Source organism: Nothobranchius furzeri, chromosome 3, assembly GCF_043380555.1.
Source record: "Nothobranchius furzeri strain GRZ-AD chromosome 3, NfurGRZ-RIMD1, whole genome shotgun sequence".
NCBI classification, from domain to species: domain Eukaryota; kingdom Metazoa; phylum Chordata; class Actinopteri; order Cyprinodontiformes; family Nothobranchiidae; genus Nothobranchius; species Nothobranchius furzeri.
Genome location: NC_091743.1, coordinates 87,853,958 through 87,868,332, shown reverse-complemented (window position 1 = coordinate 87,868,332; position 14,375 = coordinate 87,853,958). Strand labels below are relative to the sequence as shown.

Here is a 14,375-nt window from a genome sequence, read left to right as displayed (position 1 = left end):
GCCCGTTATGATCGATGGAAGAGATGGTCTGAATTTCCTCTTTCTCTGTCTCCGTTTTGCTCCCGCTCTGTACCCACGCTTCTTGCGTTTTAGCTCATTTGGGATTTGTGGCTTCAGTTGAGGTATTATTTCAGCCTTTCCAATGTTAATCAGCTGCTCCCGGTTGTAAACCAGCTCGTTGCCATGGTTACGCATCATAACAAATGCTCAAAAAGTGAAAAAAGCTAAAAAATAGCAGTAAAAATCCTCCGAGCTTCACAGCACCAGAAACAGAAAAGTAAAGTGTCCGAAAAATACAGTTTTTCTTGAGAAACTAGAAGAAAAAATGCCCAAGAAAAGGCAACAGAGCTACTCCAACATGCAGCCACCCAGAGCAGCGCGGTTCCAGAGAAAAAGCTCCCCAAAATTTGAACCATGCAACTTATAATGAGGTGCAGCTTTACTGAAGGTTTTCCTTCACCTGCAGGGGGCGCTTTAGCAGAAAGTGAAACAGGTGGAAGTCAAAAGTGGAAATCGAAGAAAGTGCTCATTTTAATTTAGCACATGCAAGCAGCCCGCATGATCCATACCCCCTCATCATGGTAACTACACGTATGAGTTCATATGATGCCGCATTTAAGTTGAAGGCCATCGATCTGGCAGTAAAGGAGGGAAACAGCGCTGACGCACGTACGCTTGGCATGAATGAATCCATGGTTCGGCGCTGGAGACGGCAGCGGGAAGAACTCATTCAAGCCAGCTTCACCCGGGGATGACGACAGCAACACGGAGAGCGACACTGACATCGCCACAGAAAAGGTATGTGACGAAGCTCTTCTGAGGCTGTTCAACTCTGACACTGAAGAAGAGGACTTTAATGGCTTTAGTGTGCAGCAGCAGGGGCGGCGTTAGGCCCGGCTACTTGGGCTCAAGCCCTGAATGTTTTATGAAAAGCCCCGGATCTAAATCGCGGAAGTAACATGCAGTACCAAAGTCCAACAGAGAGGGAGCAGCTGGCAGTAGTTTGTATACAGCCTGCCTGAGCCTCCACCACTGAAGAAGAAGGCCTTCAGCAGCCTGCTTCTTCTACAGTCTCTGTCTGAAACGCATGAGTGAAGATGGACATAAGGACGTTTTTAGACCAAAAGTACAACGACAGAACCCCAGCTTTGATGAGACTGGTGTTGACTCAGGTTTGTGAGTCTTATTAGAAAATATTTGTTGTGTTGCTGGTTTGCCTAAAGTTAGCTTACTATCAGGTAAAGTTGTTGGAGAAAGAACGGGAATATTTACTATCATCTCACACTAAACACTAACAGGAACAATACTCTGCCCTGAATATGCTTAATATGTAGCTTCAGATTAAAAATTGTGTGGTACAAGACAAATATATATGATGTTGACTAGTGCGTGTCACGTGTGTGTGTGTGCGTGTGCGCGCGCGTGCGTGTGTGTGTGTTAAGCCCCGGATCTTCTTCAGTCCTTAATCCGCCCCTGCGCAGGAGGATGATGAATAAACTAATCAATAACTTTCCTGTTTTGTTTGATACTGATCAGTTCAGTTACGTTCAGTGAAACTACGTTTCCATTTCAGCAGATATCCGGTGGATACCTGCGGCTTTTAGCCCGGTGCGGCTTCCATAAGTACAGTTCCATGTGTTTTTAAAAACTTAGTAGGTGCGGCTTATATTGAGGTGCGCTCTATAGTCCGAAAATTACGGTAATTGTTTTCATAAATGGATAAATGCTAAATGTTCTTAAACTTCACAGTGTTCATCAGCCGTCAGTCTTCCTCCCAAAAACTTTGTCTGAATCCCGCTATCATCGTTCCCTCTACATGTCACCTCATGCAACTTTGTGAGAAAAAGTCTTTGTTTATATGTTTTGGCACATTTCAGATAGAGACATACATTATTATTATTAAAACAAGCAATGCTTGATGGGAGATTTGACTATTGATCTCTACTTAAGCAATGGTGGAATTTTCATCAGTGTTAGCCAATATATATATGCAAAGTACACACACACACACACACACACACACACACACACACACTGAAAAGTCCTTTTTGCAAGAAAGATTGAACAAAAGGAAAACAGGCTTTTTTTTATCTTGGCACATCGTCAGTGTCATAAGGAAGCACTTGAATGTAGTGGTTGTCAGAAACGTCCAAAATGAGGCATAATTATGTTCATCAAAGCTCTGTGAAGGCCCCTGTTGCTGATGTTTGGGCTGATGGGCTGGATTCGTCTCCCATGGTGCTGATAACTGATGAGAGGCCCTCTACCCTCCTCAGAGCGACCCAGCAGCTAAAACTGGGACGTTTCTGTGAAGGAGATTGCATCGGTCTTATCAACAGCGAAGCCTCCGTTCACGTAGGATTTTTTCTCACACTCCTCGTCGTCCAAAGTGGCTTCCAAAGCAAACGGGTTGGCAACATCCACGTCTGATATGAGATCCATTCTCTCCAGCTCCCTCTTGGATAGCTTCTGAACGATCCCAGCGCCGTAAGCGTCGCCCAGAACATTGATCATGGTGCGAAACCGATCCCTGAAACACACCACCAACAGCTAATCTACAGCGTGGCTTCATGTTTGAATCCATCCTTCCAATGAAAAAAATCACCTAAAGGCTTAAAAAATTATACTTACAGCAGCCAATCAACAGCAACTATCAGGGTGACGTCGCTTGCAGGCAGTCCAACAGCTGTCAAGACTATCACCATGGTAACAAGTCCAGCATTAGGGACTCCCGCTGCTCCGATGCTGGCTACTGTTGCTGTTATACTAAAGAGAGACGGGAAGGAAAACGTAAAACGAGCGTTATTTCTGGTATGAAAACAAGTTCAAGTCTGCTCCTTAGAGCAAATAAATAAAGGGACAGGATGTGTAATTAATTTCATACGCCAGTAAACAAACTGTCAGAGGAGACCAATGAAAACACAAAACCATGAGCCTGGAATACAGAGTGGCTTAGAGAGGTCCGGCCTCGTGTGTTCCTGTTCTCGTTCAAGACATTCTGGTGATTTCTATACACCTGAAACACAGGTGAGCCAAAGAAGCTCGTCCCGCCAACGTGCTCCACAGAACCCAGCTGTAGGGTTGACTCACTCACTCACTCACTCACTCACTCACTCACTCTCTCACAGCTAGGGACCGTGTGGAATCTCCAGTTAACCAAACATGTTTTGGGTCTGTGGGAGGAAACTGGAGTACCTGGTGGAAACCCACGCATGCATGGGGGGATGACATCCTAACTGCACACATCCTGAAGCTGGGATTTGCACCTGCAACCTTTGTGCTGCACCAGTATACAGCCTACCATATCAGTACATCAAATTACCAGAGGATCACAGAGCAGGGATCTCGATTGCTTCCTTGATCCATCTTTTGTATTTTTGTTGTTCAGTGGTTATGATCCGTGGATGTGGGACCATGAACAGGGACGACGGAGTTTACACGCTGGACCACGCATGGGACTGCATTGTCGGAGAGGGGAGAGCGGGAAGTAGAGGGCGGCAACATCCTCTGCTGCCCGCAGATAAACGGAGAAGGAAGTGACGCGCCACCATCAGCGTCAGCCTGAAGAAGCCGGAAGCCGTCGGCGAAACGTAGCGTCAACAACAGGTAACAAAACCGTTTCTGTGTTTTAAAAAAGAACGACAACATGGAATTGTTGCTAATTAGCAGGAAATATCTAGAAGAAAGTTCTACAGAAAGTAGCTAAGGGTCCTCAGAAATGTAGCTAGCTTTGTCACTAGGCGTTAGGAACAGCGACAAAGTGGCACTGCCTCTCTCTCTGCTGCTAAAGCTACGGATAGCAAATGCTACGGGCGATGCCTGAGCGTGAACGCGCATGAAGCAGCCTGCTCGACCCGAGCATCTCTCTTTTTCTGTGATTTTACAGAAAAACAGGCAATCACAGTAAAAATGCCAGGGCTCATTCTACAGGACCAGGGCACTGCAGGAGAACGTATGAAGAAGACATTTATTATTTCTATACATGTTTTGGCTGTCACACTTCCATAATGCCCCTTTAATTATATAATAGTGATAATTCTATGTTGACACACTGCATCTAATCACAATGAATACAAATTAGTATTTTCATTAGATTTACTTTAAAAATGAACACAAATGCAACTGTGATTCAAAAAGAATAGCAACACAAAAACGAGAGAGCGAGAGAGAGAGAGAGAGAGAGTGAGAGAGAGAGAGAGAGAGAGAGAGAGAGAGAGAGAGAGAGAGAGAGAGAGAGAGAGAGAGAGTAGTGACGAGTGACATTTTTAGAACATACACAACTCATGTGGTCACCACGTTGGTGACCCCTGACCTACACAGATCACAGGGTTTTGTCTCATCATTGTTACAAATAATTAGTTTGGTTTACACACAGGAAGCTTCACACAGCGTTTCTAAATAATTAAATCTTAGAAGGTCTGGTTTGAGAGACGGGGTGACCACACACTGTCGGCACAGACACGGACAGAGAGGAGCATCAGCTTCACGCCCTCGGATACGACGCCTGAAGGAATCTGCTGCTGCGTAAAACTGAGTGGCAGAAGGGTGTTCTTGTAGGAGGTACGACCATTTCCAAGCCTTCTTAAACTGTGCTACAGAAATAAACTTGGGATGGAAAGGTCACTTTTCAAAATAAAAGCTGCCGAAACCTACAATGTTTTGTGTAAATTTGGTTTATGTGTCTCTAGTTAGTGTTATTGTTGTAGTGGACAATGAAGGCGAACTAAACATTTACCTGATGGTAACAATCTGGCCCACATCCAGATTGAAGTCATTGAGTTGAGCGATGAAGATGGCAGCCACTGCCTCGTAGAGCGCCGTGCCATCCATGTTAATGGTGGCGCCCACTGGGAGAACAAAGCGGGTGATTCTCTTGTCGATTCGGTTGTTCTCCTCAGCACATCGGAAGGTGACGGGCAGGGTGGCAGAGCTGAAATGCATCATCACAACTAGTTCAACTCAACAGAGCTCGTAATCCTGCGGCTAAATGCAGTGGCTTCAGAAGTTCATCAACATTCCTGACCTGGAGGAAATCATGAGAGCTGTGACGAGGGCCTGGGCCATCCCAAGGGTGAACGTAAAGGGATTCTTCCGCACGATGATGAAGAAGATGAGTGGCAGACAGATGGTAGCATGGATAGCTAGGCTGAGGAACAGAAACCAGAGGAGTTCAAGTCTTTAGACACCTCCCACCAAAGAGGACATTAGTTTCATGCTTTATTTCTTTAACTGGTTTTATTATTTAAAGCCTGAATTTTTGAAGGAAGTTTTAATTGTGATTTCAGAAAACAACCTGGTCTGCAGAAGCTTCCAGAAGGTCTTTGGCATCATTACACAGTGTAACGGAATGAAATGACTGTTTTCCACCAAAAGTCATTTTCCCCCTCTCCTCTGATGCAGAACTAGTCTGCATGAGATATGGCCTCAAGGTCTCTTTACATTCTATATAAATATAGGATATCAACCTGATTGGTCTTTGAATGTTTAATCAGAAGAATTAGGATTCTTTGCTTTTTCAGTGATCATAAACACACTTCGTATTAATTCAGACAGTTAAGTCTATAAAAAGTAAGAAATTTATTTTCTAAACAAAAAAACAAGACAAGTTATAAATAAGACGAATGTGATGGATGAATTTAAGTGGGTGGAGTGTGATGTGTGATGTTTATCAGAACCTTATATCTAGAAGAAACCGTGCGTTCTGAGTGTGAAAGAATTTGTGGATGTTATAAGCTGAAGAATTGATTTATCAAAACGGCATCAGACACAATCTTGTCGTGCCTACGTACCCAGATGGGAACCCCCGTGGTAGATCCGGAGTGTCGGGAATCTGTGTAGACCCCCAGGTACCGAAGTCCTCAGGATCAACCGCAGTACCACTAGACCGGTCTCTAGTTGTTCCCAGGTCACAACAGCGTGAAGGTTGGTTGCGTCTAATGGGCCATTCCCATCTGTACCGGGTCGGCCCGGGCCGGGTAGCCCCAGTCGGCCCCAGCCTGGCCCGGTTGATTCCACACATCCTTGTCTTAAGCCCATGTGGGCTGATTCTACCCACCAATCAGAGGCTTGCTCTAATGGAAGGTGTGAATTTGCTGTCAGCAGTAGGTGTGTTGGCCCTGGTCGGCCTGAAGCAGACCCCCTCGAGAAGAGGGCTGAGAATGAGCCTTGGTTGGCCCGGAAAAATACCAGGCCACCCAGATATGTAAACAACCTACGCTACCCGGCCCGGGCCGACCCGGTACAGATGGGAATGGCCCATAAGATGGATGGACTCTGAAGGAGTCTTGGCTGTGTCAGCTTTGTTCTGAAGGAGCGAGTTTCTGTGTCGCTGCAGGGTGCAACAGGTTTTGACAGCTTGTCAAGAGATGCGGGAGTTAGAGAGTTTTCCTCCGGTGGCCAGTCCGGAGTTCTGCTCAAAAACTAACTGAATCACTCGGGAAATGATTCTGTTTTAATAATTCTCATATTATGATTACCTGGCCAATCGGGAGGTGCCATGTTAAGAGGTGTTAACAAACAACCCTCAGAACATCAGTCCTTCTTTCAGATAGATGGTTCTCTGATTTGAGGATAAGAAATTACTTTAACCTTGTGTATGAGTGTTGGTCTGATTAGCTTGTCACGTAGACTGATTATCAGACAAATGGATCATTGCAGGACAATATTCATTTCAACCTTATTAACTTAGGCACAGATTAATCAAAACATTTCTATTGTCCATTCATTATACATCCATCCATTTTCATCCGCTTATCCGGAGTCGGGTCGCGGGGGCAGCAGCCTAAGGTGAGAGGCCCAGACTTCCCTCTCCCCAGCCACTTGGGCCAGCTCCTCCGGGGGAATCCCAAGGCGTTCCCTGACCAGGTGAGAGACATAGTCCCTCCACCGTGTCCTGGGTCTTCCTTTAGGTCTCCTCCCGGTTGGATGTTCCCGGAAAACCTCACCAGGGAGGCGTCCAGGAGGCATCCTGACCAGATGCCCGAGCCACCTCAACTGACTCCTCTCAATGTGGAGGAGCAGCGGATCTACTCTGAGCCCCTCCCGGATGACTGAGCTTCTCACCCTATCTCTAAGGGAGAGCTCAGCCACTCTACGGAGAAAACTCATTTTGGCCGCTTGTATCCGCAATCTCGTTCTTTCGGTCACAACCCAAAGCTCATGACCATAGGTGAGGGTAGGAACGTAGATCGACCGGTAAATCGAGAGCTTCGCCTTCTGACTCAGCTCTCTCTTCACCACGACAGACCGGTACAACGCCCGCATCACTGCAGATGTAGCACCAATCCGCCTATAGATCTCACGCTCCAGTTTTCCCTCACTCGTGAACAAGACCCTGAGATACTTAAACTCCTCCACTTGGGGCAGGACCTCATCCCTGACCCGGAGAAGGCATTCTACCCTTTTCCGAATCAAGACCATGGCCTCAGATTTAGAGGAGCTGATTCTCATCCCAGCTGCTTCACACTCAGCTGTGAACTGCTCCAGTGAATGGTGAAGATCACGTTCTGATGAAGCCAACAGGACCACATCATCTGCAAAAAGCAGAGACCTGATCCTCAGGCCACCAAAATGGATGCCCTCCACACCTTGGCTGCACCTAGAAATCCTGTCCATAAAGGTTCTGAACAGAATCGGTGACAAAGGGCAGCCTTGGCGGAGTCCAACTCTCACTGGGAACGAGCCCGACTTACTGCCGGCAATGCGGACCAAGCTCTGACACCGGTCATACGGGACCTAACAGCCTGTATCAGAGGGCCTGGTACCCCATACTCCCGGAGTACCCCCCACAGGGCCCCCCGAGGGACGCGGTCAAACGCCTTCTCCAAATCCACAAAACACATGTAGACTGGTTGGGCAAATTCCCACGCACCCTCCAGGATCCCCCTAAGGGTATAGAGCTGGTCCAGTGTTCCACGGCCAGGACCAAAACCACATTGCTCCTCCTGAATCTGACGTTCAACAATCCGACGGACCCTCCTCTCCAGAACCCCTGAATAGACCTTATCCATTCATTCTATGATTAATTAACTCACATGAGCTGAAAATGTTCATTTTTATTCAGAGGCAGGAGGAATCCTGTAGAAGCGATAAGAGAAAGCTTAAGGCCTTGAAACGGGAACAGTTTTGCTGACAATATGTTATCCTGTGTTCAAAGCTGCAGAGGCCTGGGCTTCAGCTGATAGAATAGCAGAATGCAGCAGATTAAAGGCCCCAGATGTAGTCTTGTGTCTCCCTATGACCGGATACTGAAGAGGTCAAACTGTAGATGAAAAACTGACCATTTCTGGACGCTACAAATGTGATTCTGTAAAGTCTACAAACTGTACAGACACACAAATTAAAACTAATGCATGTGGTACCCTTCACAAAAGAACTGATTGTTATTATCAAGCAATGAGTCCTGTTTCCGATGCGTTTTATTGAACGGAGGTTTGGAAGAACTCGGAGGATTAGAATCCTTGCTCATTCCCAGAGGAATGTCAGTGGTTTGATGAGGAGCTACACTGGATTTTCATGGTTAATGTCTGATCAGGATCTTAATGGTTTAAATATCAGCTGACGTTGTTGCAGTTAGAAGTAGGTTGATTCTAAAAATGTCCCTTTAAACTTTGAAGGGTTTACATTGTCTGGATGTTGCGCATTAGGAACATTTTCAGGATGTGTTTGAAACCTTTGACCTTACCAGAGAGGACGTTTTTAATGATGCCACTGAGATTTAAAAGCACGAGGAAAGCTTTCGTTATTATATGTGCAGGTTGAGCAGTTTTAACTGCCCTTGGCCCTTATCAGCCCCAGTAAAGCTAAGCTTTTACTGTATCACTGGAGGTAGAGTTGGCCCAAATGCCAGCTATAAATCCCAGCTTGGAACAGGAGGATACAGAGAAAGTGGCAGCTCACCCACTCAGCACAGTGACCATATAAAGACCCATCTTCCTGAAGATCTCCCAGTCCTCCACCTCGATGATCTTTGCAGCAATTAGGAACAGGATACCAACTGGCATGTAACTGGAGAAGCACAGAAAACACATCAGCTACTTTACAGGCTCAAATAATATTTACACTTGTTTAAGACTAAATGATTGTTTCTTACTAAATATCTAGCTTTATTACAGCTATGTTTACATCTGAGTAGGACTCAGTTAAAATGTTCATTGTGTTGTGTTTAGTTATAGCACAGAAGCAAAGTGTGAGCAGAACACTGATCCTCAGAAGAAGCAGTAGCTCTGAAGAGATAGTCAACACACCGGTTACTACTGCCACTTTACTACTACTACTACTACTACTACTACTACTACTAATAATAATAATACTACTACAGGATGCACAGCAGTGTAGTACTTGTGTCATTATGCTAGAAGTGGGTATAGACAGGATGTTACTCGTGGAACACAACACACAACTTGACACACAGTGGGGTCATCATATATATACACATATATATATATATATATACATATGTATATATACATATACATATATATGTACATATACATATGTATATATATATATACATATATATGTACATATACATATGTATATATATATATTAGGGGTGGGCCGGTACGCTCCTGTGTATTCGAATGTGTCGGTACGTCCCTGTCGGTCCGGTATGCACTTTTGTACCGAGTTTCGACTCGGATGCCTAATTGCGTTGCACATTAGCCAATAGCATGCTAACTAAACACAGAGTGGAGCGCCACAGAAGTTATGGCAAGCGACCCGGGTGAGCAAGAGCTCGAATGTCCACCGTTGTTATTAAAGTGTCCTGTTTGGGAACACTACGGCTTCCCGGTGAGATATGAAGATGGGAAAAGACGTGTGGATAAAACGAAAGTAGTGTGCCGGTACTGTTCCACGGAGATAGGACATGCTTTTAGTAGCACGTCAAACCTGCTCACTCATTTGAAACGGCACCATAAGAATGTCGACCTCAGCACCATAAAAAAGAAAACTGTAGTGCAAACGCAGCTTCCGGCTGCCTTTAAACAACCGTTACCTAGCTCCTCGGACAAAGCAATTACAAATGCCAATGGTGTTTTTATTGCAGCGGATTTAAGGCTATACTCAGTTGTTGAGCATGCTGGGTTTAAACACATGCTTAATGTTATTGAGCCCTGTTATGACATGAATGTAATGCAAGTAAATGTAAATAAAGAAGTTACTGTTTACACAAAAGAAAAGCTTTTTTAGTATTTTTACTGTACCGAAAACGTACCGAACCGTAACATTAAGCCAAGGTACGTACCGAACTGGGATGTCAGGCGTACCGGCACACCCCTAATATATATATAATATATATATATATATATATATATATATATATATATATATACATATATATATATATATATATATATATATATATATATATATATATATATATATATATATATATATATATATATACTGTATATACACCCTCTTGGACAGATAATTTATACATGTTATAATTTTTAATTTACATTTGACAATGTGTCTTGCCACCCTTATGCAGACGAGTTCCTTGTGAGTGTAAAGTCTGATCTGGCAAAAAACCTGTTAGACTCGTTCTGAGTCAGACTATTTCAGTGATTCTGAGTTGTAGAAACTGTCTAATCCATCTGAGAGCCTATCGGGTAAACTGGGTTAGGGTTAGGTTCAGTAGATATAACTCAATGAATTCCCACTGAGTCAGTCCAATGACCGAAACAGTTTAATTAGGGAATCACTGGCAGTGCACGGGCCGCCGCACGTCACTCAGAAACCCCCTTCCATTGATGGTTTTCCAGATTGAGAGCGAAGGAGAGCAAGAGAGCGAAAGGAAGAGAGAGAGAGAGAGAGAGAGAGAGAGAGAGAGAGAGAGAGAGAGAGTATAGAGACCAGGTAGCAGAGGTGGCAACGTGTTTACGTCTTAACCACAACTGAGCCGGACTAGGCTTAACCTGGCTCCCCCATACCCCCTCCCGATTTAAGGGGAAGGAATGGGAGAGTGAAGAGAAGTGTAAAGGAGATTGGAATGTTTAGTAGTTCTGGCTATGATTCAAATTGAAGATTAGGGTTAGGGTTAGGGTTAGGAGCAAGCCCTGCCCCTGAGAGTGTGCTTCATCTCATACAAGAAATCGGCCATTCAATTTCTGCCATCGAGACAAACTTGGGTTTGAACCAGCAACCCACCGGTTACAGGGTGATAAGGGCAAATGCTAATAAACCCCCACAGCTCACACTAAACACACATATGGTGTGTATCACTGTTGACACAACTTTATTGTTACCTTTTCTTTTATGGACACAAAGCAGTGATCTAAAGTAGTTCAGGTAGAAACCTTTAGACTTGCTCTGACCTCAGTCCTAGAATGTGTCCTAAACCTTTCTCAGTGGCCTAGTGGTAGAGTGTCCGCCCTGAGTCTGGGAGATCAGTGGTTCGATTCCTGGTTGGGTCATACCAAAGTCTTTGAAAAAATTGGACCCAATGCCTCCCTGCTTGACACTCGGCATTAAGGGGTTGGATTGGGGGGTTTAAACCACCAAATAGTTCCCAAGCGCGGCTGTGTCTGCAGCTCACCGCTCCCCTGGGGGATGGGTCAAATGCGGAGAACAGATTTCGCACACACACCTGTGTGTGTGACAACTAATGGGACTTTAACTTTAACTTTAAAGACATTTCTCTAAACTCTCTGATTTAGAAGATCCTCAAACTTTCAAATCCTCTGCAATCGAATATCATCGTGTTACCCACCTTGACTTAATGCTCTCAGGCTCAAAATAAGTTTTGATAAAAGGACGTACAACTAAGTCCTTCAGGGGTACGTCTGAGTGTACAAATGCTCATGAAATACGTCTGTGGAGTAACCAGGAAGGCGGGTTTTAACACTGCAACGCCTGCCTCCAGAGGGTTAAACAGAAGTATAATCTAGGGCCCGAAGAAAATAGAATTAGAATTCTCTAAGACCTAAAAATGGTGGAAGATACTTTCAAACTGGATGGTTCAATGAAAAACTCAACATCCCATCACCTGACGGGAATGACCCAGAGGTCTGAGACCTTTAAACCTTGTTTTTTTTTCTATACATACCACATGATGATTTGAACAAGTTTCATGGTGGCTTCATTCAAGGCATCAAAAAATTCCAGGAGGATCCGCCCCTTCGCTCCCATCTTCCCAATGACAAGGCCAAACGCCACACAGAACACAATCAAGCCCAGAACGTTGATTCCATCTGAGTATGAGCCAATGATTTTATAGTCCTTGGTGATGTTCTGAAAAGAGAGGGGAGAAAGGTTCAGTTCACCACACCGTAACAGGAAGCTGACTCAGCCACATCTAAGAACCCAGTGGAGCACTCGTTAGTGGATCGGTGGTCACAAGTGGAAACATAAAACATTCACGAAACCAAAAGGAAACTCTGTGAAGATCAATCCTTGTTCTGTGTGCTCCCATCGGACAACAATGGGTTAAAAGGACAAATAAAGTCTTTATGACACGTACCTCCACTGCTGCCATGATAGCAGTCGTAAGTGGTGGAATAGTGGTGGTGTTGACCGAAACCTTCATTGGCTCCAACTCTTTCCTTTTAGTTTTATACTGGAACGAAATTCGACTCAATAAAACATCTTCTGTTCACGCAGGACCCGACAAAGATGGAGGTTTGCTGAAATCGTCAAGAGCCTTACCTGCTGAAAACAAGCCTGCACCAAATTCTCTGGGAACATGTTTCTGTTGATGCAACAAAAAGAGCCGATGACGTGCCACCATCTTTCCTCCACATGTTATCTTCCGGTGGCCCCATCCAGCATGTTTTAGTTGCTCACCTGCTTCAACACACCTGCTTCCGTGGTTTAATCAAGCATATCCTCACATTGGGAAGAAGACTGTAAATTAGCCACAGATTCAGGGGCGTGTCCAGGGAGTGGCCTGGAGTACCACATGCCACCCTGATTGGCCACCCCAGGTGCCACCACACCAATTTACCTTTAAATAGGCTTTTCATTGTCCACAAAAAGCTTGGGGGTGAAACAAAAAAGCATAACCATTGGTGCCACCCATGCACAAAGTTGTGCCTCACCTGAGTCCCATTCTGTCTCGCTCTGAACTTGAGACAGTTCTCCACACCTTCATCTCCTCACGCTTAGACTACTGTAACTCTCTTTTCACGTGTCTGAGCAGAACCTCCCTGAACCGTCTACAGGTGGTTCAGAACGCCTGTGCTCGGCTTCTGACCAAGTCCTCCAAACACACCCACATCACCCCGCTTCTCCTCCAGCTTCACTGGCTGCCAGTCAACTTCAGGGTTCATTTCAAGATCCTGGTTCTGGTCTACAGGGCCTTACATGGACAAGCACCATCTTACATTGGTGATCTTCTTAGTCCCTACACCCCCAGCAGGTCCCTGAGGTCCAGTGATCAAAGCCTACTGGTTGTGCAGCACCAGGCTCAAAGGTGACAGATCATCTGCTGCTGTGGCCCCCAGACTCTGGACCTCTCTCCCCCTGAGCCTGAGATCAGTGGACTCAGTGGTCTCCTTTAAAAAGCAGCTGAAGACTCACTTGTTCAAGCTGGCTTTTGTATGACCTTCTTCACCTCTCTCTCTTTATTCTGCTCTCCCCACCTATTCCACCTTCCTCAGGATCCACTGATTTCCCTCTTTCCTGTTCACTCTCTCTCTTTCTTAACATTTTTCTTTTAAATCCCATTTGCTTATTCTTGCTCATTTTAATATATTTCTAAACATTTTCTAAATGCTTTTTTATATTTTTACTTTTTTTTTTGTTTTTGTGAAGCGCCTCGTGACTTATCTTGAGAGGCGCTATAGAAATGATATTTTCTTCTTCTTCTTCTTCTTCACCTGGGCCACCCCAATTTAAAAGATCTGGACACGCCACTGCACAGATTAAATTCAGGTGTGCTGAAGCGGACAAACCTCCAACATATGTTGGATAGAGGCCCTCGAGGACCGCGGTTAGACAGCCCTGTTTCAGCAGGTACTACTGCTACATGAAGCTGCACAACCATTGATTCGTAAAATATAAGTTATGTCATGAATACCCAAATATTTTTACATGTAACATTTTAGTGAGTGAAATTCTATTTAGGACCAAAAACTTCTACGGATAAGCCTTCTAATTTTAGATTCCCACAATATTTTTCTAGATAAAAAAACCACAAGATACAAGCGACTAACCAATAGATCGCTACAGACGTGTTTAAACAGTAACTCTGCACGAATGAATACTACGGTTTACTCACCTGAGGAGGTCCAGAAGCGTGTCAACTGTGGTTACGTTGGGAGTGGTCCCAGTCCGGTCAATGTGCTCTGCTTCCTGTGAGACACCTGGCTTGATAGTCATGACCAAGATGATTCCTGCAGAGGGCGGAGCTGTTCGCATCACTTATATAT

At 44.8% G+C, this 14,375-nt stretch overlaps 1 protein-coding gene across 1 annotated transcript in view; it reads right to left on the bottom strand.

Moving 5' to 3' along the window:
* Nucleotides 1–2,071: 2,071 nt before the first annotated feature.
* Nucleotides 2,072–14,375, bottom strand: part of slc1a1 (solute carrier family 1 member 1) — a 25,686-nt gene continuing 13,382 nt past the window's right edge. The window contains exons 4-12 of the mRNA XM_015958188.3: nt 14,225–14,339; nt 12,652–12,694; nt 12,467–12,562; nt 12,053–12,237; nt 8,899–9,006; nt 5,024–5,146; nt 4,736–4,930; nt 2,632–2,766; nt 2,072–2,530 (exon numbers count right to left, since the gene is read on the bottom strand). Coding sequence (XP_015813674.1) covers nt 2,290–2,530; nt 2,632–2,766; nt 4,736–4,930; nt 5,024–5,146; nt 8,899–9,006; nt 12,053–12,237; nt 12,467–12,562; nt 12,652–12,694; nt 14,225–14,339 — 1,241 coding nt within the window. The 3' untranslated portion in view covers nt 2,072–2,289. The remainder of the gene's footprint in view (nt 2,531–2,631; nt 2,767–4,735; nt 4,931–5,023; nt 5,147–8,898; nt 9,007–12,052; nt 12,238–12,466; nt 12,563–12,651; nt 12,695–14,224; nt 14,340–14,375) is intronic.